The 18,470-nt window shown below is 54.7% G+C and overlaps 8 protein-coding genes across 8 annotated transcripts; 4 read left to right on the top strand and 4 right to left on the bottom strand.

Moving 5' to 3' along the window:
• Positions 1–185: 185 nt before the first annotated feature.
• Positions 186–3,209, bottom strand: BBA_03513 (caffeine-induced death protein; the record flags this gene model as incomplete). Its single annotated transcript, XM_008598610.1, has 1 exon — positions 186–3,209. The coding sequence occupies one exon, from the start codon at positions 3,207–3,209 to the stop codon at positions 186–188; it is 3,024 nt and encodes a 1,007-aa protein (XP_008596832.1).
• Positions 3,210–4,235: 1,026 nt separating this feature from the next.
• BBA_03512 (transcription initiation factor IIF subunit alpha) lies at positions 4,236–6,323 on the top strand (the record flags this gene model as incomplete). The annotated part of the gene is made up of 3 exons (XM_008598609.1): positions 4,236–5,543; positions 5,597–6,056; positions 6,112–6,323. The coding sequence occupies 3 exons, from the start codon at positions 4,236–4,238 to the stop codon at positions 6,321–6,323; spliced, it is 1,980 nt and encodes a 659-aa protein (XP_008596831.1).
• A 262-nt stretch (positions 6,324–6,585) lies between these two features.
• BBA_03511 (Pre-mRNA-splicing factor cwc26) lies at positions 6,586–7,563 on the bottom strand (the record flags this gene model as incomplete). Its single annotated transcript, XM_008598608.1, has 1 exon — positions 6,586–7,563. One exon carries the CDS (start codon positions 7,561–7,563, stop codon positions 6,586–6,588), a length of 978 nt encoding a protein of 325 aa, XP_008596830.1.
• Positions 7,564–7,970: 407 nt separating this feature from the next.
• BBA_03510 (putativeTRAPP complex protein TRS85) lies at positions 7,971–10,283 on the top strand (the record flags this gene model as incomplete). Its single annotated transcript, XM_008598607.1, has 1 exon — positions 7,971–10,283. The coding sequence occupies one exon, from the start codon at positions 7,971–7,973 to the stop codon at positions 10,281–10,283; it is 2,313 nt and encodes a 770-aa protein (XP_008596829.1).
• Positions 10,284–10,758: 475 nt separating this feature from the next.
• Positions 10,759–12,170, top strand: BBA_03509 (Snf7 family protein; the record flags this gene model as incomplete). Its single annotated transcript, XM_008598606.1, has 2 exons — positions 10,759–10,808; positions 10,889–12,170. The coding sequence occupies 2 exons, from the start codon at positions 10,759–10,761 to the stop codon at positions 12,168–12,170; spliced, it is 1,332 nt and encodes a 443-aa protein (XP_008596828.1).
• Positions 12,171–12,446: 276 nt separating this feature from the next.
• Positions 12,447–13,771, bottom strand: BBA_03508 (DNA repair protein rad18; the record flags this gene model as incomplete). The annotated part of the gene is made up of 2 exons (XM_008598605.1): positions 12,447–13,222; positions 13,273–13,771. 2 exons carry the CDS (start codon positions 13,769–13,771, stop codon positions 12,447–12,449), a joined length of 1,275 nt encoding a protein of 424 aa, XP_008596827.1.
• A 435-nt stretch (positions 13,772–14,206) lies between these two features.
• On the top strand, positions 14,207–15,700 carry BBA_03507 (DNA polymerase subunit Cdc27; the record flags this gene model as incomplete). Its single annotated transcript, XM_008598604.1, has 5 exons — positions 14,207–14,260; positions 14,314–14,369; positions 14,418–14,614; positions 14,670–15,476; positions 15,531–15,700. 5 exons carry the CDS (start codon positions 14,207–14,209, stop codon positions 15,698–15,700), a joined length of 1,284 nt encoding a protein of 427 aa, XP_008596826.1.
• A 118-nt stretch (positions 15,701–15,818) lies between these two features.
• Positions 15,819–17,300, bottom strand: BBA_03506 (Pyridoxal phosphate-dependent transferase; the record flags this gene model as incomplete). Its single annotated transcript, XM_008598603.1, has 2 exons — positions 15,819–16,730; positions 16,827–17,300. The coding sequence occupies 2 exons, from the start codon at positions 17,298–17,300 to the stop codon at positions 15,819–15,821; spliced, it is 1,386 nt and encodes a 461-aa protein (XP_008596825.1).
• Between the last annotated feature and the right edge of the window lie 1,170 nt (positions 17,301–18,470).

The raw sequence follows: 18,470 nt of genomic DNA, 5'->3' as shown, positions 1-18,470 counted from the left end.
TTGGGATTGCGAACCCAGAGGATAAACTCCCAAAAAAGTCCACAAGTTAGGATACTCTTAACAACACACTGCTTCGTAAACTATTATACATTGACACGCGTACACCCTTTGATACGTAAAAGACCAGAAGTCCCTAGTCACGGCTCGTAAAATAAAAGCCCTGCCTGCTCATTTGCGCCTTCATCTCAAGGCTCATCCATCGTGCGACCGTGTATTTCATAAAGACACTGTGAGGGTTTGTGGGCTGCGCGAGCCTGGTCTACAGCGAGTAAGAGGTCATCACGAGGAAGTCCTTGACCGGCTGCCTGAATAATTCTCCATGCTCTGCGAAACTCTTCTCGAATCGACACGATACCATTGTGTGTCACGGTGCGCGCAACGTTGTGCTCGGTTTCAAAGGGATCCTCAATCGCGAAAAGATAACGTAGGCGTATTTCTTTGACAGCTGTGCTCTTAGTAGCTGAATTTGTTTGATCGGCTCCTCCTGATGGACCATCTGGTAAGTACGCTGGAGGCTTCACCGATGGCTCGTTGGGATCTTGCGCTTGATAGACGGTTTTGGCGCCAGTCCAGCCCTTCACCTGTTTTGTCAAAAGGCCACCGGGGGTTCGCAAGCTCAGAACGTCGCGACCCCAGTCGAATCCTCGCCTGTTAGCAGTGCTCAAGTTGCCATTATGCGCAAAGTACTCGAAGAACCCGCGCAAGAGGTATCCAATAGATTGTGTGTTTTGGTTCATTTGGAGGGAGGCTGCCAGCTGCTGAATTGCCACCTCGTCGCGCCAAAAGCTCACATTATAGCCCTTGCACATCTGAGGGTCTCCTGAGCGACCGAGTTGTTGCAGGTTCGGGCAAACAAACGGCGATGCCACATTGACAAGGTAGTGAAGCACCATCAACACATAGCCGTAGCTTGATAAAGTGCCCCTGTATCCAGAGTTGATGCCGCGGAGCTTGGCCCAGTGTTTGATGAATAAAACCATTGGCCGAACTCGCGGATCTGTGAATGCATAACAACGAAGAAGAAGTGTGTTTTCCAATGCAAGGTGCGCAGAAAAATTGATATCGCACTGAACCCCTGCACCCATCTCGGGAAATTCGAGAGGATCGCGATACCTGTCACGAGGTTGGTTCAGTGCCAATTTGTCGAGGTGCAGTACCTCTTCTGCGATGCGAAGGAAATGCTCTGGGTTATCGTCGCGAAGCGGGATAATAAAGGTGCGTGTCCCAGATGGCTGTAGGTCTTCTTCGAGGGGCATCTGCAGAATGTCCATGTAATGCCTCGCAAAATCGGCTTCACGGTCGCCATACAGCTTTTGCGCTAGAGCCCTCTCAAGTTCTTTAGTCAACTGAATAATCCTGTGCTTGGAAGTTATGTGGTCCAGATCCCAAATGTCGGTGGTTGACTGCCACGACTTAACATCGTTCCGCACATCGTCGCGACGGATACCAGCAATGTATTTATGTATGGCCTCGGGATGAGCTCGATATGTATGGTCCACCTTTTCGATCCCAAGATGCTTGATGATGACCAAGGCTCGTTGGCAGTACTGTGTCACAGATTCTTCAGGGCCTTGCTCGAGGAGTAAAAGCTGAAACGGGGGTAGCTTTTTGAGCCGCTCCAGAGCGACTTGGAGCTCCTTTGTGTACGAGATGGGATTCTGACCAAAATTTTGTTGACTTTGTAACTTGTGCCAGAAAGAAATATATTGCTCAACAGAGGGGTCAAGTGCCGCGAGTGTTGCAGAGATAGGCCAGTCTTCCCACATCTGAATGAGCTGCTCCCCCTCAACTTGCACTGACACGCCAAGAAGTGATCGATTTTGTGGAAATTCAGAATTCGGCTCAAATGCAAGAGAGGGGTACTTGAGAAGACGTTGACGAAGAGACGTGTCTGCTAGGCCATGCACAAAGGATCGACAAACTAGATTGAGGATCGTCCAATGCCGAGATGAGAACTCCCGTACATTGGATAAATTGACCTCGCGTCCGCCCGCCTTGTGCAATACGCGTTTTGCCAAGGCAGAGTAGTTGGCGAGACTCTGCCTGGGAGTTTGCCGGAGATGAAAGTCTTGAAATTGACCCTGTTCATCCGGGACCTGGAATGTGGTGAGATCGAGGCACTTGCGGTCTTGTTCTAGTTGTTGCGTGGACTGCTCGTCTTTGGTCTCGACACCGGTTTGCTCATCCTCGCCGTGAAACTCGGGGTGGTCTTGGTCTAAACCCGCTTCCCACTTTTCTCGCTGGGCGACAAGATCTTTGAGCAAGCTCTCAGGAGGAGATTCACACAATTTGATGATAGGAACCCTGGTTCGGCTGAGCAGGCGAGCCCCGATACCGGCGTCCAGGAAAGCTTTCTCGATAAGTCTAGGAATTGGTGATCCAGGAGCATCTGGCTGATGCTTTGAGAGAGGAGATAGCAGGCCAAGATCCATGTCCGAAGCCTTAGTTGCGAACCCAGAGGATAAGCTCCCAAAGCACTTCAGCTCCACGGAAGACGGTGGGAAATCCGCGTTGCTACTTGTATTCCATTCGTGCTCAGTAATGACAAGCCGACAAATTTCTTGGATACGCAGACGAAAACGTTCTTTTTGCGCGATTTCCGCCCTATCAATTTCGGATGCTGATATTAGACGAAGGTCGTCGAGGAGCGCAGTCTGCCTCAGGACTTCCTCATTAGTGAAGGGCGTCCTGCCCAATCGATTTCCTTGGGACAAGCGAGAGTTATGTTGCAAGTGGTTCCCGAATTGAACAGGTCGATGAGCTTGTGCTTGATGGTCAAGGTAGCCGTGGTTGTTGTGTTGCACAAAGTTAGCACTGGGGCCGGCGCTGTGAGGCGCCCGTGAGTGTTGAGGTGGAGGTGATCTGAATTGATTTGGGTTGGAGTAAAGGTGTGGTGGAATCGGCGTATATTGACCACTTTGGTTTGAGCCATGGTCAAATTCTTGGCGATCGTATGATGAATGGATGGGGCGAACGTCGACAGGTATAGAGAGCTGGGAGCTCATCTGCCTTCTCTGCGCCTGGTTCGGTCGTTTTCTGTTGTGTATGGGAACTTGACCAGGGCTAGCAAAGCCAGGCATCTGGGGAGGCACTGGCGCGCTAGCATTTGCAGCAACAGGTTGGGTTATTGGCAAGATTTGTGATAGCTGAGTGGGCGCAACGGAAGAGTCATTCAACGCGACTCTGTCCTGGACTCTCCCTTGTTGCATCTTGTTGAGGTCCTCAGATTGCGCTGGCAGCTTTTGAGCATGATAACCTGTAAGTATGAGGAAGCTGTAGCTGCGAGTGGAGGAGGAGGTGGGCGGTCACTTTCAGGGTTCTTAGCCAATCACAACGTCACAAAAACTCCAGGTACTGGTTATTCGCATGGGTTTCTGGGTGGCTGAGTACCAACCTGTGGCGCAGGAAGTCAGTACGTACCTAGGTAGGTACCTAAGGAGTAGGTGCCCAGGTAGGCAGCTACCTATGTAGGTACCTTTTAGCACCTTGGCACCCTACCAACAGCCCCGCACAGGCTGTATTTTGGCGGGGGCTTGGCCAAACACAATAATGAATCCGGATTGCAGCGATACCTACGGATTAGCTAGGTAGGTCCTGACGTGCAGGTTTCTGACTAACTAACTAGTATCTTGGCCATTATCTGGTGAGATTGGTAGGTGCATAGCAGGTATTTCTACATCCCTTCGGCATTAGCCTTTTGTGCTATTTGCTATTTAGTTAAGCTGGCCCAATAATTAAATATTCATAGGTAGTTGCAGGCTACAGTTACTGAGACGAAAGTGACCCGGACCTTTTCCGGCAAGTCAGCGCCGGCCTAAAAACGTAAACTGGCAGCAAGCCAGCTCCAGCTAGGCTGAGCCAGCAGCCGCCCCCCCCCCCCCCCGTGCCCCAGTCGCCTCGCTGACCCAATAAACTTACCTACCTGCCTGTTCTCCATCGTCATTGTTTGCTACACCACAACTTCATGCAGCCGCTCCCCGATCCTTCATCCGCCACGAACCAACAAGTTGACCGGATTTCTATACAGCACGCGAAAAACACGCGGCCTATCTCGCACAGCTCAATTGCCGACGCACTTCCGCGACAGCGCACAGGCGGTGCGACGCGAGTAGGCGCCGCCGCAGGTTCACGCCTAAGCATTTGAATCTGCCTGCTGCACTACGCACCCGCGCAACGATACATCTCGCATCTCTCCCCATCAAATCGCGCATCTCGTACGCTTCACTGTCATCAAAATGAGCGCTCCTCCGCCCAAAAACACCAACGGCCCTCCCAAGAGGAAGCCGAACCCCCTGCGCCCAATGCGCCCGAAGCCTCGCCCAAAACCTCCCGTGTCCGCCAAACAAGCAGGTCAGAAGCCGGGTTCTGCTGGCGCATCGCAAATGACGGCGCAGAACGGTAGCCGGCAGAGTCTTGAAGAGCTGCGCAAACAGTATGGTGGTTGGTCCGAGCCACCTCCGCCATATCAATATAGCGACATTCCAATCATGACGACCAAAAAGGCCTTGCTTGAAGGAATACGCTATCACCTCATGAAACTATCATCTACCAAGGCTGACGGGAGGCCCATCGACCCGACCGACCAGGAAGACTTCTCGCGGCCTGTGACTTTACATCGGCGAGATGCCCGCTTGCCGCCTCCAGGGAGAGCAGTCAAGGAGGAAATGCCTCAGCGTGTTCCTATCGACGAGCAAGAAAGAGAGAGACTAGCGCAGATCAAGGCCGAAAAGGAGGCACAGCGCGCCATAAATCAAGCCAAGATTGCACCTGTTGCCAAGGATGTTGTGCCCAAGAAACCTAAGAAGCAAAAAGAGGAGCGCACAGTGTTCAACAGAGGGCCTCGTACTGCAGCAGCAAAGAAAGAATCCGATTTACGTTACGAAGAGGCACTACCGTGGCATCTTGAAGACGTGGATGGTAAAAACGTTTGGGTTGGTTCTTATGTCGCGGCTCTCTCAGAATCGAGTGTTGCATTCATGATAGATCAATCCGTTTTCCGCATGGTACCACTCGAGAAGTGGTATCGTTTTACCGCAAAGCCGCATTTCCAGGCCTTCACTCTTGACCAGGCTGAAGAGTACATGAACAGAAAAATCGACGTTGGTCGCTGGGTGATGAAGGACGAAGAAAAGAAAACTGGCCAGCAGGATTTGGAAGCTACTCGAAGAATGCTCTACGGCGCTGGCATGATCAAGACTGAGAGCGACACCTTTAAAGCGGCATCGCGGGCAGAAAAAATGGAGCATGATGAGATCGACATGTCTGGAGACGAATTCCAGGACGACGATGAAGCCCCCATGTTTGAGCGAAATGACGACGAGGATACCAAGGATTCCAAGGAGCGAATTCGTCGTGAACAGCTTGGTGCCAATCTCTTCGGCGATGGTGATGAGGGCCAGGTTGACCAAGAGCTTCAGCAGCAGTTGAGAGAAGAACTTGAACGCCAAAAGTTTGGTAAAGCAACTCGAAAGGCGCTGATCAAGAGAGATCGCGAAGAAATCTATGAAAGTGACGATTCAGAAGACAATCCTTGGAGCAGTTCTGTGAGTTTTGCCTGTTAACGCTGTATCTATGTAATTATACTAACGTGTCGTAGTCCGATGACGACTCTTCAGATGAAGAGAATGAAGAAAAGAAAGAAGACGGCAAGAAAGAGCGCGAAAACAAGGATGACAAGGACGACAAGGACGAAAAAGGCAAGAACAAGGTATCGGGCGCGCAAGGCGCTACTACACCTCAAGGCAAACAAAAGCACGGGGATAAGAAGAACAAGTCTTTGAAGCGTGCAGGATCCCCTGCGCTATCCGAATCAAGTGGAAACGAGTCATCGCGGAAAAAATTGAAGAAGACGGCCGCTACGGCACCTGGTAGTCGCTCCGGAACGCCAGTCCCCGGCGTCGTACGCAAGAAGAAGCTCGGTGCTGGATCTGCGAGCGACGGCGAAGCCACAGCTGGTGAAATGTCCGATGGCGCTGGTCCTAGAAAGAAGATGAAGCTGGTAAGCAGCGCCAATGGAACGCCCTCTGCGTCTCGCGCTGGAAGCCCTACCCCAGCTGGTAAGTCTCATATTCTATAAGAATCTGCCTTCCTCGACGCTAACCAGCACCATAGGTGCATCACCACCACCTTCATCTGCGGGTATCGAGCCCTGGGAGATTCTGGAAAAGATTCCTGACACCGGCATTAGCATTGTGGAGCTCATCAAACCCTTCCAGTCCCGTGTCGGCACCAAACCCGGCCAGATGAAGAGAGACGACTGGATTAAACTAGTCACCCGAATCTGCAGATATGGTGCAGGGAAAATGCTGTATAAGCGCAAGTAGCATGATTACGATTCAGGGTCGCGAGCCTGCGCAACCAAGTCCATGTCTATGGGGTACAGGCGTTGTACGTCCTCGTACAAACTAAAAGGAAACCTTTTCGTATCACAGGGTCCCGAGGCCACATCGGCACGGGACTTTGTCGTAGATTTAATACATTGCTTGTCTTGGATTTATATGACAACATTGTTTTGTATTTGGCCATGTGGAGTGAAGGGTCTGTCTTCATCCAATTGACCGCGGGTATCTAATATTCCTATAAATTTTACTCGTCCATCTGCCATGCGTAGTCGAGTCCCTCATTTCTCTTTGTCCTATTCAGAGCCTTGAAGCGCTCGGCCTCGAACCCTGTGCCTCTGTCTACACCGTCCCAGCGGTAGCCGGGCTTGATGCCGTACCGGTTCGGCGGCGCTGCGCCCGTGTACACCGGCCGTCGTTTCGACTTGCCCTTGCCTGCCGCCTCCTTGCTGCTCATGAACTGCATCATCGGGTCGTTCCACCGCTCCTTCTCCTTGAGCTCCCTGTTCATTTCCTCGTCGTCCGCTCTCCGGGCCAGCGGCATCAGCTTCGCGTCCTGCAGCTGCTCGCGGCGTCGACGCGCCTCCTCCTGCTGGACCTCGCCCTTGAGCGCCTCCTTGGCGAGCCTTTCCTTGTCTTCGGCCTCGGCGGCGGCACGGCGCGCCTCGGCACGCTTCATAGAAATGTCTATCCGCCGGCCGGTGGCGTCGCGGTAGACCGTCTCCTCCTCCTTGGCGTTTTTGCGATGTCGCTCAAACTCGGCGCGCTCCTGCTGCTGTCGCCGTCGCAACTGCGCCGAGACGGTGGCCGCGGACTGCAGGCCCGCGTGTGTGCCGTCGCTCATCTTGACGACGCTGGGGTCCTCCTCGACCAGGGGCATCTCTTCGTCTTCGGCTCTCGCGGCGGCAGACTCGGCGGCGACGGAAGCTAGGATGGCGTCTGCGGCGGCCGTTTCGTCCTTGTCCTTTGTCGCGTTGTCTCCGCCCAGGGTTTTCCAATTATTCTTTGTTGCGCGTCGAAATTCTGCGGATGCGCCTGTCACGGTGACGGGGCCATATTCGGCGTCGTCGTCGTCGCCATGTGTTGCTTGACCCCAACCACTATCATCGTCGTCGGTAATGAGCAAGCCGCTGGATGTGGCGGTTTGCTTGCGCTTCTTTTTCTTGGGCTTCGGATCGGCAACGAGATATTTAGAGGCTAAGTAACTTGACAAATCTGAAGGCATTATTAAAAAGTAGTAAACAGTGGCAATTTCTAGCTGCTGATGTCTCGCCACAAAAATTACTGATGTCGTTAACGCGATTGACAAGGCAGCGCTGATATGCAGCTATCAAGAAATGTAGGCCACGGCCACGGCCACGGCGTTGCCCCGCTAGAGTAATGTGGGATGGTGTCGGGCGACAGAGCTCACCTCACCCAGGAGCGTGTTCCCAAAGATCGCCGGGAAAAGGAGTCAACCCGATTGCGCACCACTCCACGACGTCTTGAACCTGATTTTCGACTCGGAAAAAACATGCGAACTCGGCTGCAGCCAAGGGATAGCGTGCAACCTTGCTTCTTGTTACGCCACATGAATTGCCCAGACACACTGCGAAGCTCGGCCCGGACGTAGCGCCGCCCAATTCGCCTTTCATGGCGCAACCTCGACGAAATGTGCCGCCTGCGGAACCGATCAAGGCACTCCCGGCAGCGGCCTCTGTGATTCAGGTGCCGAAGAGGGGCCAGATCTTGCCCGCGGGCGATCCTCTTTCCATGTCGCAAAGTGACATTTCGCTGCCTTTCCGTAGGAGCAACCCGTCAGCCGCCTCACTCTACGCTTCGACGCTCTCACCACCGGGCTCCCGATCCATGTCCCCCTCTGGCCGCGCCTCGCCCTCGAAATATCTCGCTAGCACCGTCTTCGACGTCAGCCAGGGGCGCGGTCTGCCCGAAGATGCCGGAGACAGCCCCGGAGAGCCCCTCAGTCTGGTTCTGAGGGCCTTTGTCCCGCATGTGGCTATATATCCCTCGGCAGATACTGAGGCTCTGATACGCGAAAAAGGATTCAAGAACGGCTTATGGGAGTTGCTCCGACCCTTTGGCGAGAAAATACAAGGCAAAGTCAATGTACGCGACAGCAATGGTGTGAGCCGCGTTGCAGAGGACTTCTCCATCCGCTTTACGAGATTTGGGGACAACATAGAACACCCAGACCCAGCCATTTCAGGCCAACGACCATCTTCTATAAATGAGAAGAATGTTTTACAATCTGCTTCGGCCAGGGACAGAACCATATTGGCTAATGTGGAGGCGGTAGTTGATAAGCACCTAGCCTTTGCAGAGCACGCCTTTCAAGCGTCACCCAACCACGAGCCTTTGCGGAGACAAGGGCTCGATGTGGAAACTGCTTCCCCTTATTACGCTTTATACCTAAGACGCCTGTTATCTGGCTTCCCAATAACCCCACACGAGACCTTTGCGCACCCGGTCGCTTGCGTGGTTGCGATTAGTTCACGCAGTGAAAGCCCCATCGAGGAGCTACGCCGTTTATACGCCGAAACGAGTCAGGGCGACCAGGGGATGCCTCCTTGGGTCGATGGAGAATACTTACGATATTATGTGCTGGTTCACGATGAGGAGAACGGAGACATCACGAGGTCTATGGCGTTGTTTGAGCAAATGAAACGACATCTTGGCCTACACTGCCATCTGTTACGACTGCGATCCAGTCAAAGTGCTGAGACAGATGATGACAGCATCCCACTACCTCGAAGTGATTGGATGACAGCATCCGAAGAACTCGATGACATTAAACGAAGTGAAGATGACGAGGATTTTGACGACCCATCCCAGTACATATTCGAATCTGATGCCACCGCAATTCGCACATTTGTCAAAGAAATGGTTACACAATCTATTGTTCCCACCATGGAGCGACACATGTCTGTGTGGAACGATCAAGTAGCATCTCGTCGAAGAGGTATTACCGGCAAGTTCATGAACTTGTCGCGTAAATGGACTGGATTTGGCAGTGGAAGTCGAAACTCCTCTGGCGGTGCTAATAACAAGGATACATATGATCCGGCTGGATTCTATCATGCGACTGCGGCGGAAGCAATCATGCGGAAACTGGCCGATTTCGCCTTTATGCTGCGTGATTGGAAACTGGCATATTCAACATACGATCTACTGCGACCAGATTTCAGCGAAGCAAAGGCATGGAAATATTATGCAGCAGCTAATGAAATGGCCGCCGTCAGTATGCTCATGATGCCCCAGCAGTTGACCTCGAAAACGCGGTCGGAAACAATCGATCAAATGCTCGAGTCAGCATTCTACTCATACCAGACCAGGTGCAGCAGTCCATATGGCGCCTTGCGAAGTCTCACACTGGGCCTCGAGCTTTTGCGCTTGAGAGGAGGCTCGAATGTTGACGACGCTGGCAGATGGGGGCTACGACTTCTCGAGTCAAGGATCCCGGGCGGAGTAGGCGACGCTCTCACCAAGGAACGTTTAGCCATATGCTATGCCTCCAAGACTGGCATTGGCAGCTGGAACTGGGGTAGCCGCCGCCGCAAGTCTGCCGCCTGGAGCGTCTTGGCCGCGGAGGCGTGGGCAGAGCAGTCCAAGTTTATCCCTGCACAGCGCTGCCTCACGGAAGCGCAAAAGACGTACCGCCCGAGCACGGCGCAGGATGGTGTGACGCAATTCGCCACTGCAATGGCTTACGTGGATGGGCTTCAGCGAGAACTCGCGGATAGGCTAGGCTATCCTGACGAGGCAGCGGATGAATCTGCGCTGGGCGAGTCGCGAAGCGAGATAGAAGAGGAGAGCGAGGCGCTTACAGACATGCGCACGCGGAGACTAAGCATAGTTGCCCGCGGTGGGCTAGAGACAGCACCTCTGCACACGGAGCAATTAGATGGTACGGTTCCTGATGCCCATGGTCAAGAAGGATTTGATTAAGCAGTATGTTGCGTTTCATCAGTGCTTCGTTGACGAGCATTTGGCGCCTTTGCTTAGAGATGGAATATTACTTCATCCGGTTACTGCATTTGCATAATCATTGAATATCATAGTGTATAGCAGTATTATTATGAAAGTATTATATGCAGCCTCCTGAGCAGGTTGCCGCCAAATGCGTAGCTGTAAATGGGCACTATGTCGCTGGCACATGTGAAGTAAGGTTGTGGTGGGCTGTACGTCTGGCACGCGGACGACCTTATTAGGCAGTCCTCCAGCCTGTTTCTCGGAGACACCACCATTCATCAGGTACCTAGGTAGGATAAACATGTCACTCCTGGTTCCCGAGTGGCCATGATTATATCCGCATCCAGCTATTTGGAGCTTTTGAATGATTGATACGTTTATTTGATCTCGCTCAATTTGTTTCCCCCCCCCCCCTTGCGCCTTAATTTTTCGCGACGGTCAGCTCGCCACCATGGGCGAGCTTGCCGAGTTTCTGGCTCAGAATGACGCCGCTTTTCGAAGGTATGTTTCCTGTGCACCGCATTATCCGCGCCTCGATACTGGTTCTGATGCTGACGTGTCCTGTGCTGTTAAAGAGCCAGATTACCCGCCCTATACGCCGACTTCCGACCGCAGCGAACGTTGAACCCCGATGGCTACAGCGCCAACGTGACGGCGTGGCGGCACGCCTTGTCGCTGCTGGCGAGACGCGGTCTCTTGTCGCAGGGCACCAACACAAATATATTAATACTCAACTTGGAGGAATCGCTACTTCGGAAGCTGGAGAGCCGGCAGTTTGGGCAGCCGCTGGCGCTCGGCACCGTGGTCCGTGAATCCATCGCCGCCAGCGTCATGTTCCCCGTGCAGACGTTCCTGCAGGCGCAGCAGAGCGTTTTCCAAAAGAGCTGGTCGGGCGTGCCGTGGGCCATCATGGGCTGGACGCTGCGACAGATGGGCCTCGTGGACCCGGCCAGGGGCGACGACAGGCTGCCCAAGGGCCAGTACGTGCTGCTGGAGAACGTGGAGGCGGCGACGAAGCAGTTCAGCGACATCATGGCCGAGCACACGTCCAAGTTTGATCGGGTCTTTACAAAGTCGCAGTTTTACAACACGTTTGCGTCGGATCTGATTGACAGTCAACGACTCTCCGAGGCAGACATGAATGTTTTGCTGTGCTATCTGTCCCGAGACAAGGGCCTCATTGAATACGACGGCAGAATTGTACGGGTCAAGGGTGTCGGGGACCAGTCCGGCATTACAGAAGACGACAAGGCCATTGCCTCGCTCAAGGAAGTCACACTCAAGGTCAAGCACCAGGCGGACCTGCTCAGCGCCCGCATCGACGAGTTGGAGCTGGACGCGAAGAAGGCGCTCGCGCGCAAGAACAAGGTGTCGGCGTTGGCCGCGCTGCGGCAGAAAAAGGCGGCCGAGCAGACGTTGTCGACGCGCTACGCGACGCTGAACCAGCTCGAGGAGACGGCCAACAAGATTGAGCAGGCCGCCGACAACGTTGCCGTCGTGCGGGCTCTTGAGGCATCGAGCGGCGTGCTGCGGAGCCTCAACGCACAGATTGGCACGCCGGACAAGGTCGACACCGTCATGGACGAGCTGCGCGAGCGCGTGGCCGACACGGAAGAGCTCGCCGCGCTGCTCGCCGAGTCGACGGGCGCGCCGGTTGACGACGGCGAAATCGACGACGAGCTCGCCGAGATGGAGCGCGAGGCCAGGGACAAGGAGGAGGAGAAGCAGGCAGAGAGCGCAAAGCACGAAATCGAGAGCCTCCCAGAGGTGCCGACGGCGGAAGTGTCGCCGCAGAAGCAGCCTGCAAGAGAGAAGTCGCCCACGTCGGAAACGGGAATCGGAAAGCTGTCGCTGGCAGACTAGACGGACGAGTAGAGTGTGGGAGTTAGTTATAGAAACAGATGCCGGCCCCCCAATGGAGAGGGAGGGCACAGGCTGTAATATTGACGCTATATAATGCAATCATTTATGTGCCGTTGCTGAGCATTCGCAGCTTTTCACCTCAACTCCTCATGGCCTGGATCCCGTCACCAATAACTCCGGCTCCCCAATTATGCAGAGTAAATTGCAAATGCCAACCCGTGATATAACTGCAGAACCATTCCTGTTGCGCTTCCAAGCAAAGCATAGTTCGCCCGGTTATAAATACTGCTCTTGCCTGATTCCGTCTGCCTGGCTTGATAACGGCGGCGCGGGCTCTTCAGCCTCTCCTTGTATTGATGCAACTGATGAAATCTGCTTTGGCGACGCCGGTATCACGCAGTGGCTCTGCGCGTCATCTGCGCTCCCGCCATCTTGCCTCGCCTTATTTTCCGCCTCCTCCGGCTCTGCCCCCTCCGCGGCCGCATCGTCGGCCCTTCTCTGCGCCGCGAGCCTGGTCCGGCGTGCATCCGCGATTAGGTCCTTGAACGAGCCCTCGTGCTTGCTCGCCCACGCCGCGCCGTCAAATTCCTTGTCCTTGACGGCGTGGGCCGCCTGCGCCGCGGCCCGGCTCGGCGGCGGCGCCTTCCCGCCCTGCGTGCGCTCCCACACGTCCAGGTCGCGCAGCAGCTCGGCGCGACGCCGCGGCGCCGCGGCGTCACAGTTGGCGTTCCATATAGTCAGCCACTCCTTGTGGCGCCGCTCCAGCAGCGGCCGCGGCCCCTGGTTGGAGATGCCAATCTCGGCCAGCTTCTTGCGCAGGGCCGCCTCTTTGAAGATGGAGTAGCTGAGGGACGGGAGCCGCTCGAGCGTCGTTTGCCGCTGCCGCTGCATCTGGCCGGTCGGTGGCGGAGGGGCGTCGTCGTGGTTGGCTGGTTTTCGCGGGCTGGCTTCGGCGACGGAGGCGTCGGGGCCGGGGCACGATTCGAGATGGGCAAAGACTTGCCATTCCTTCATGCGCCGTTGGCACATGGGACAGGGTACTAGTCCGTCGTCTGTATTGTTAGACCAGTGTTCACGTCTCTGGGTTTTCGACGCGACATACTATTATCTGGCTCAAAGTCCTCGTCTTCGGAGTCCTCCACGACGTCTACACTCGGCGTAGGTGGTGTGGTGTCGGCACGGCTACTCAGCCTGGCCGAAGACCGTAGACGTTTCGAGCGTGGTTCGGTCTGTGAGCTGCTGTCATCGCCGCCGCCGTCGGCTTTGCGCTTTGGCAGCTGCTTCTTGTCGACGCTGGCACTGAGCGCAAATTTAAGCGCTTCCTCTCTGGTTTTCGAAAAGGCAGCGACGGTCTGCTCCATGGACCAATTACTCCGCAGCTTCAGCTCCTGGTCCGTCGCGCGACACAACGGACACTTGCTGTCGTTGGAGAGGGCCCGCCGGATGCATATTGAGCAGAATGTGTGTGCGCACGACGTGATCATGGGCGTCTTGTAAAAGTCTTTGCACACTTCGCAACGCAGTGCCGATTCGACCGCCGACAGGCCCGACAACGGCGTCGACAGCCAGTCGGTCGAATCCGCAACATCGTCAACAGGCATTTCGCTGGCCAGCGCGAACGGTGATTCTCGAGAATGTCCCCGGCCGCAGACAATTCTTTCGCGACTCTTTACACACTGTATTCCGCTCTGAGCGTCGGAGAGCTATCGAAGGCGTTTAACCGCTGAATACAGTCAATCTGCTCTTGGAAAAAACTGAGGCGCAAGCAGAGCCGGATTAGCGACCAACGACATGGCAATCCGCGTCGTGTGAGTGGACTTTTGACTGCTAGATCGGCCCACTGGAGTGACGGATATTTAGTGGATGACGCTCACTACAACAACCTCTTTACAGTGGTTGAGTGGCGGACGAACGCGTCACGTGCAGACGCGTTCCACTTGACGCGTCTTTGAGATGCCTCGAATAGTCTTCATGTTCCATCACGACAGCTTCGAGTTCGTGCATTCTTTGGCTTCTGATTCTCATTGGACTTCAGGATGGACGAGCACAAGAAGTTTCTAGCGGATCGCATACTGAGCGAGGAACGGCCAGTAAGTCTCGTCGATGCACTCTACTACGAGAATCCGCATTGATTCGGGCATAGATTACCTATCGAATATTGAGCCGCGCCTTGGATGTCAATGTCAATACTGCAAAGGAGTATGTATCAATCTTGGAACCCGAGAGACTACTACTGACCGAAGATAGAATGCTCTTTGATTTTTACCAATATCAGAATGCGTTGCGTGCCGACTCCGTACACGCCACATACCTCGTCTATGGAGCCAAGGACGCCCTCCCACAACCAGACGTTGATGTTGAGATGGGCAGCTCTCAGCCGGAGCCCCTTACTGAAACGGTGCCAACCATGACCATGACCCTGGTCAATCATGACAAGCTTGAAGGTTCAGCTCTGGTAGATTAATGAAATTTACTTCACTTTGCTAACTTTCTTTTAAGATACCCTGCGCCAATATAGCAAAGTAACAGCTATACACATATACAGCTTGGCTCCGAACCCCCAAAAAGATTTGGTTTTGCTGGCCGATGTTGCCAAGTCCATTTCCGAGTACGCCACTAATGAGGATGCGGCCGCCTCATCTAAGAAGTATGGCACCATCTATAATCCTCACACGCGGCGGAGAAATCGAAAGAAGGGTGTCCCTGCGCCAACTCCTGCACCAGCTGCTGCGAAGAAACCAGAACCTGCCGTAAAAGCTGTTGCGCAACCTGCCACCACCACCCCAGCCCCTGCGAAAAAGGAACCAGCCCCAACCACAATCAAGCGAGAGGCCTCGTCGTCAAGTTCGACAAAGAGCACTCCAGCACCAAAAAAGGGTGGCGGCGGCGGAATTATGCAGTCCTTTGCAAAGGCTGCCTCTAAGCCACCGAAGCCTAAACCAGTGGTGAAGAAGGAGGAAGATACGACTATGGCTCTAAGTGACGACGGAGAGGCTGATGACGACGTGCCTGCCCCAAAGAAGACTGCTGCCGAGACAGAGTCTCTAAGGCAAGCGAAGAGAAAACGCGAAGAGGACCTGCGGCGTATGATGGAGGAGGACGATGAAGAGGAGGAAGAAGAGGAAAAGGAAGCAGATGATGCCGAGATGGAAGAGCCAGAGCCTGAACCCGAACCCGAACCCGAGCCGGTAAAGGAAGAGAAGAAAGAGCCGGAAGAGGTCGTCTCTACATCGTCGAATGGTCGTCGGCGCGGTAAACGTCGCGTAATGAAGAAGAAGCGGATGCTGGACGACCAAGGATATATGGGTGAGTTGATTACGTGTCATGGATGTACGTGCTCGATCTCTGACAGACAACTAGTTACAATTCAAGAAGCCGCTTGGGAGTCATTCTCAGAAGACGACACTCCCGCGCCGCCGAAAAAGGAAACACCAAGCTCTACACCTGCCTCGTCAGGCGGAAAACCCAAGAAAGCGCCAGCCGCCAAAGGCAGCCAAGGAAACATCATGTCATTTTTTGCAAAGAAGTAGTCAGCTCATGTGCCAGAATGAAGTATAAATTTGGCTTGAAGTTGATTTCGATCTTTCCTGCCCGTTTTCTCTTTCCCTCTCCTTTCGTTCCTGTGTTGACTTCTTGAGCGGGTACAATCTATACAAACTGCCTCGTGTCACCTTGACCGAGCATTTTCTGCTCGAGAGCTTTGTAGTGTTGTTCATTTTTTTCGATGCGGACCAAGACTTTCTCCAGCCTCTTGACGCCCTCTTCCAACTCCTCCTCGGGCAACCACGAGAAGCACAGCCGAAAATACTGATCGAAGCTCGTTTTTGTCTTTTCTCCCTGGACCGTAAACATGTTGCCGAAGCCAATTATGACATTTTCCTCCTCACTGGCCACTTTTGCAACCAAATCCGCCGAGAAGCCCGGCTTCAACTTGAGCCACAGGAAGTAGCCGCCAAAGGACTTGCCGCCTGTCAAACTGGCCTCTCGAAACATGACGCCGTGCGGCGCCAGGTGCTTGCGCACCGCGTCCAGCAGCAGACGGTGGCGCCGCTGCAGCGCCGGCCGCAGGATTTGATGAATGTTGCGCTCCAACTCGCCGCTGTCGACCAAGTCGGAGAGCATGCCGGCGCACAGCTGGCTCGGGGCGCCGCCGGACCGCGTCGACCCGGTGCTGGCGAGGCCGGCGACGAAGGCCGGCGACGCTTCGGCCCACCCAGTGCGCACGCCAGGGCCCGAGATCTTGCTAAAGGAGCCGTTGCTCACTGTGTGCCGGAAGCCGTCAGGGTCGCCGTCAGCGCGCGGCAGGGCCAGGTCAATGTCGCAGAGGCGCGGAAGCAGCGTCTCGGGCGCGGGCGCGGCGGTGACGGGGCCGTCGAGCGGCCACTGCAAAAAGTCGTAGACGTCGTCAGAGATGATCAGAGCGTCATGCTTGCGCGCGAGCCGGACCAGAGCCTCGCGGCGGGCGACGGGCATTGACTTCCCCGAGGGGTTGGCGCATGTCGGCACGAGGTAGACGAGGTGCCGGTAGAACTTGCGCTTTGGGTGCGGCAGCTTGGTGGGCTATGAAACGGGCATTGGGGTCAATTCAACACTTTAGGAGCTACGAATGACGAGGGCAAAAAGAGAGTGCCGCGAAGGGTAATGAAAAGAACCGACCTTGCCGAAATCCCGACCCTTTTCCTCCTGCTCCAGCGCCTCCATCCTCTCGCGCAGGGCGTCGACGTCGACGCCGTCTTCGTCCTCGGGCGTGGCCCGCACGCGGCCCCCGCCGAAGCCGGCGTCCTGGAAAATGGGCACGGCGAGGTGGTACACGGGCGCGACGGCCCAAACGGCGCGCGTGACGTGGGCGTCGCTGAAGCTCTGCAGGATGCGGGCGAGGTTCTGGCTGGCACCGCCAGTGACGCAGATGCGGTCCGGGTCCGGCGCGACGCCGTAGTGCCGGCCGAGCCACGTCGCCAGGCCGCGCCGCAGCGGCGCGTAGCCCTCGTCGGCGCCGTACTCGAGCAGCGGGGTATACACGTCCGGCCGGTCCGTTGCGAGCACGCGCTGGCACGCGGCCGCGAGCTGCCCGGCGGGGAGCAGCTCCGGCGCCGGCCAGCCGCGGATAAAGTTGATCTGCGTCTTTTGCATCGGGGTTTTGGGTTGGTCTGTTAGCTTGGCGGGGAGAAGGCGGGGAGAAGGCGGGGAGGTTCCCTTTCGGACTCTCGCTATGTCGTGCTTCTTCAACGCTCGGGCTAATCGAAAAAGTCCGTTCCAAAGGCGTCCGGGTTGAGTCAACTTGCCTAGCTTGATCAAGTCCAATAGCTCAGCCACCGACATTACGCGATATTTTTTAAACTCCTCTGTGTGTTGCCCGCTGTTCGCTAGTAAATCCGTTTTCTGATCCGCCCAGCCTGGCTGTGACGTCAGCTGCTTCACTACTATTAGGCGGCGGTTCTATTTCTATAAACAGCCTGCCAGCTTTGCGCCAACATTTCAGCAGCGCTGACTACTAAACTCTATTATTTTCTCATAGTCATATCAGACACGACCATAGTTGGCAGTGAAACGGACTTTCTATGACAAGTTGCCCGCAATCCGCTGGAATCCCTTGCTTTTGCCATCTTATCACACGCCTACAGCAGGATGCGCTACTAGCTCACCACCCCTTTCAATCTAGTATTAAAGCAAGTGCCATCCAGAACAGAGCAACTAGTTGCAAACATTCTTCCTTCTCAAAAATTTTTGAGACTTGGCCTCGTGGATTGAACTAAATCACCTTCGACTCGGCCACTGTAGCGGCGCCATGCCAGCAGATACGACTACAGCGCTACCCGATGAGGAGCCTGCAGACTTGTTGCATTCTCCAATCAGCTTTTATAGACAATGCTTTGTATCTTGATGAGCTCACGCTGTGACCGAGAATATCTGTGGACTCAGCATCGTCTACGACATAGGCTGCTAGCCTTTGCTGTCGCATATTAGACATGGGCGTAACTTATCATTGGTTCGTTGCAGCTAACCCGCTAGTAGCTGGCCATTGACGCTTGCAATCTGCGTCTTTGACACCCTCGAGCCAAGGAAACTGTCGGCATAATAAGAGTTTCCCGTGCAGTATAACATGGATCCAGCCGAGTAAATTCAACAAGAAACGTACGTAGCTTGATGCTCCTGAGGGGAGGGTGTTCTCTCGTGTACTCAAAAGTTGCGAAAGTCACCCTTAACCCTTGACCGTTGACCCTAGGTTCTTGCGGGCGGTTGACTTGGCCTTTCCAACGAAAAGACAAGACAGAGTCGTGCGACTAAAAGCCTATGCGAGTT

Source organism: Beauveria bassiana (genome assembly GCF_000280675.1).
Source record: "Beauveria bassiana ARSEF 2860 unplaced genomic scaffold BBA_S00007, whole genome shotgun sequence".
Lineage (NCBI taxonomy): Eukaryota > Fungi > Ascomycota > Sordariomycetes > Hypocreales > Cordycipitaceae > Beauveria > Beauveria bassiana.
This window is presented reverse-complemented; position numbering and strand designations above follow the sequence as displayed.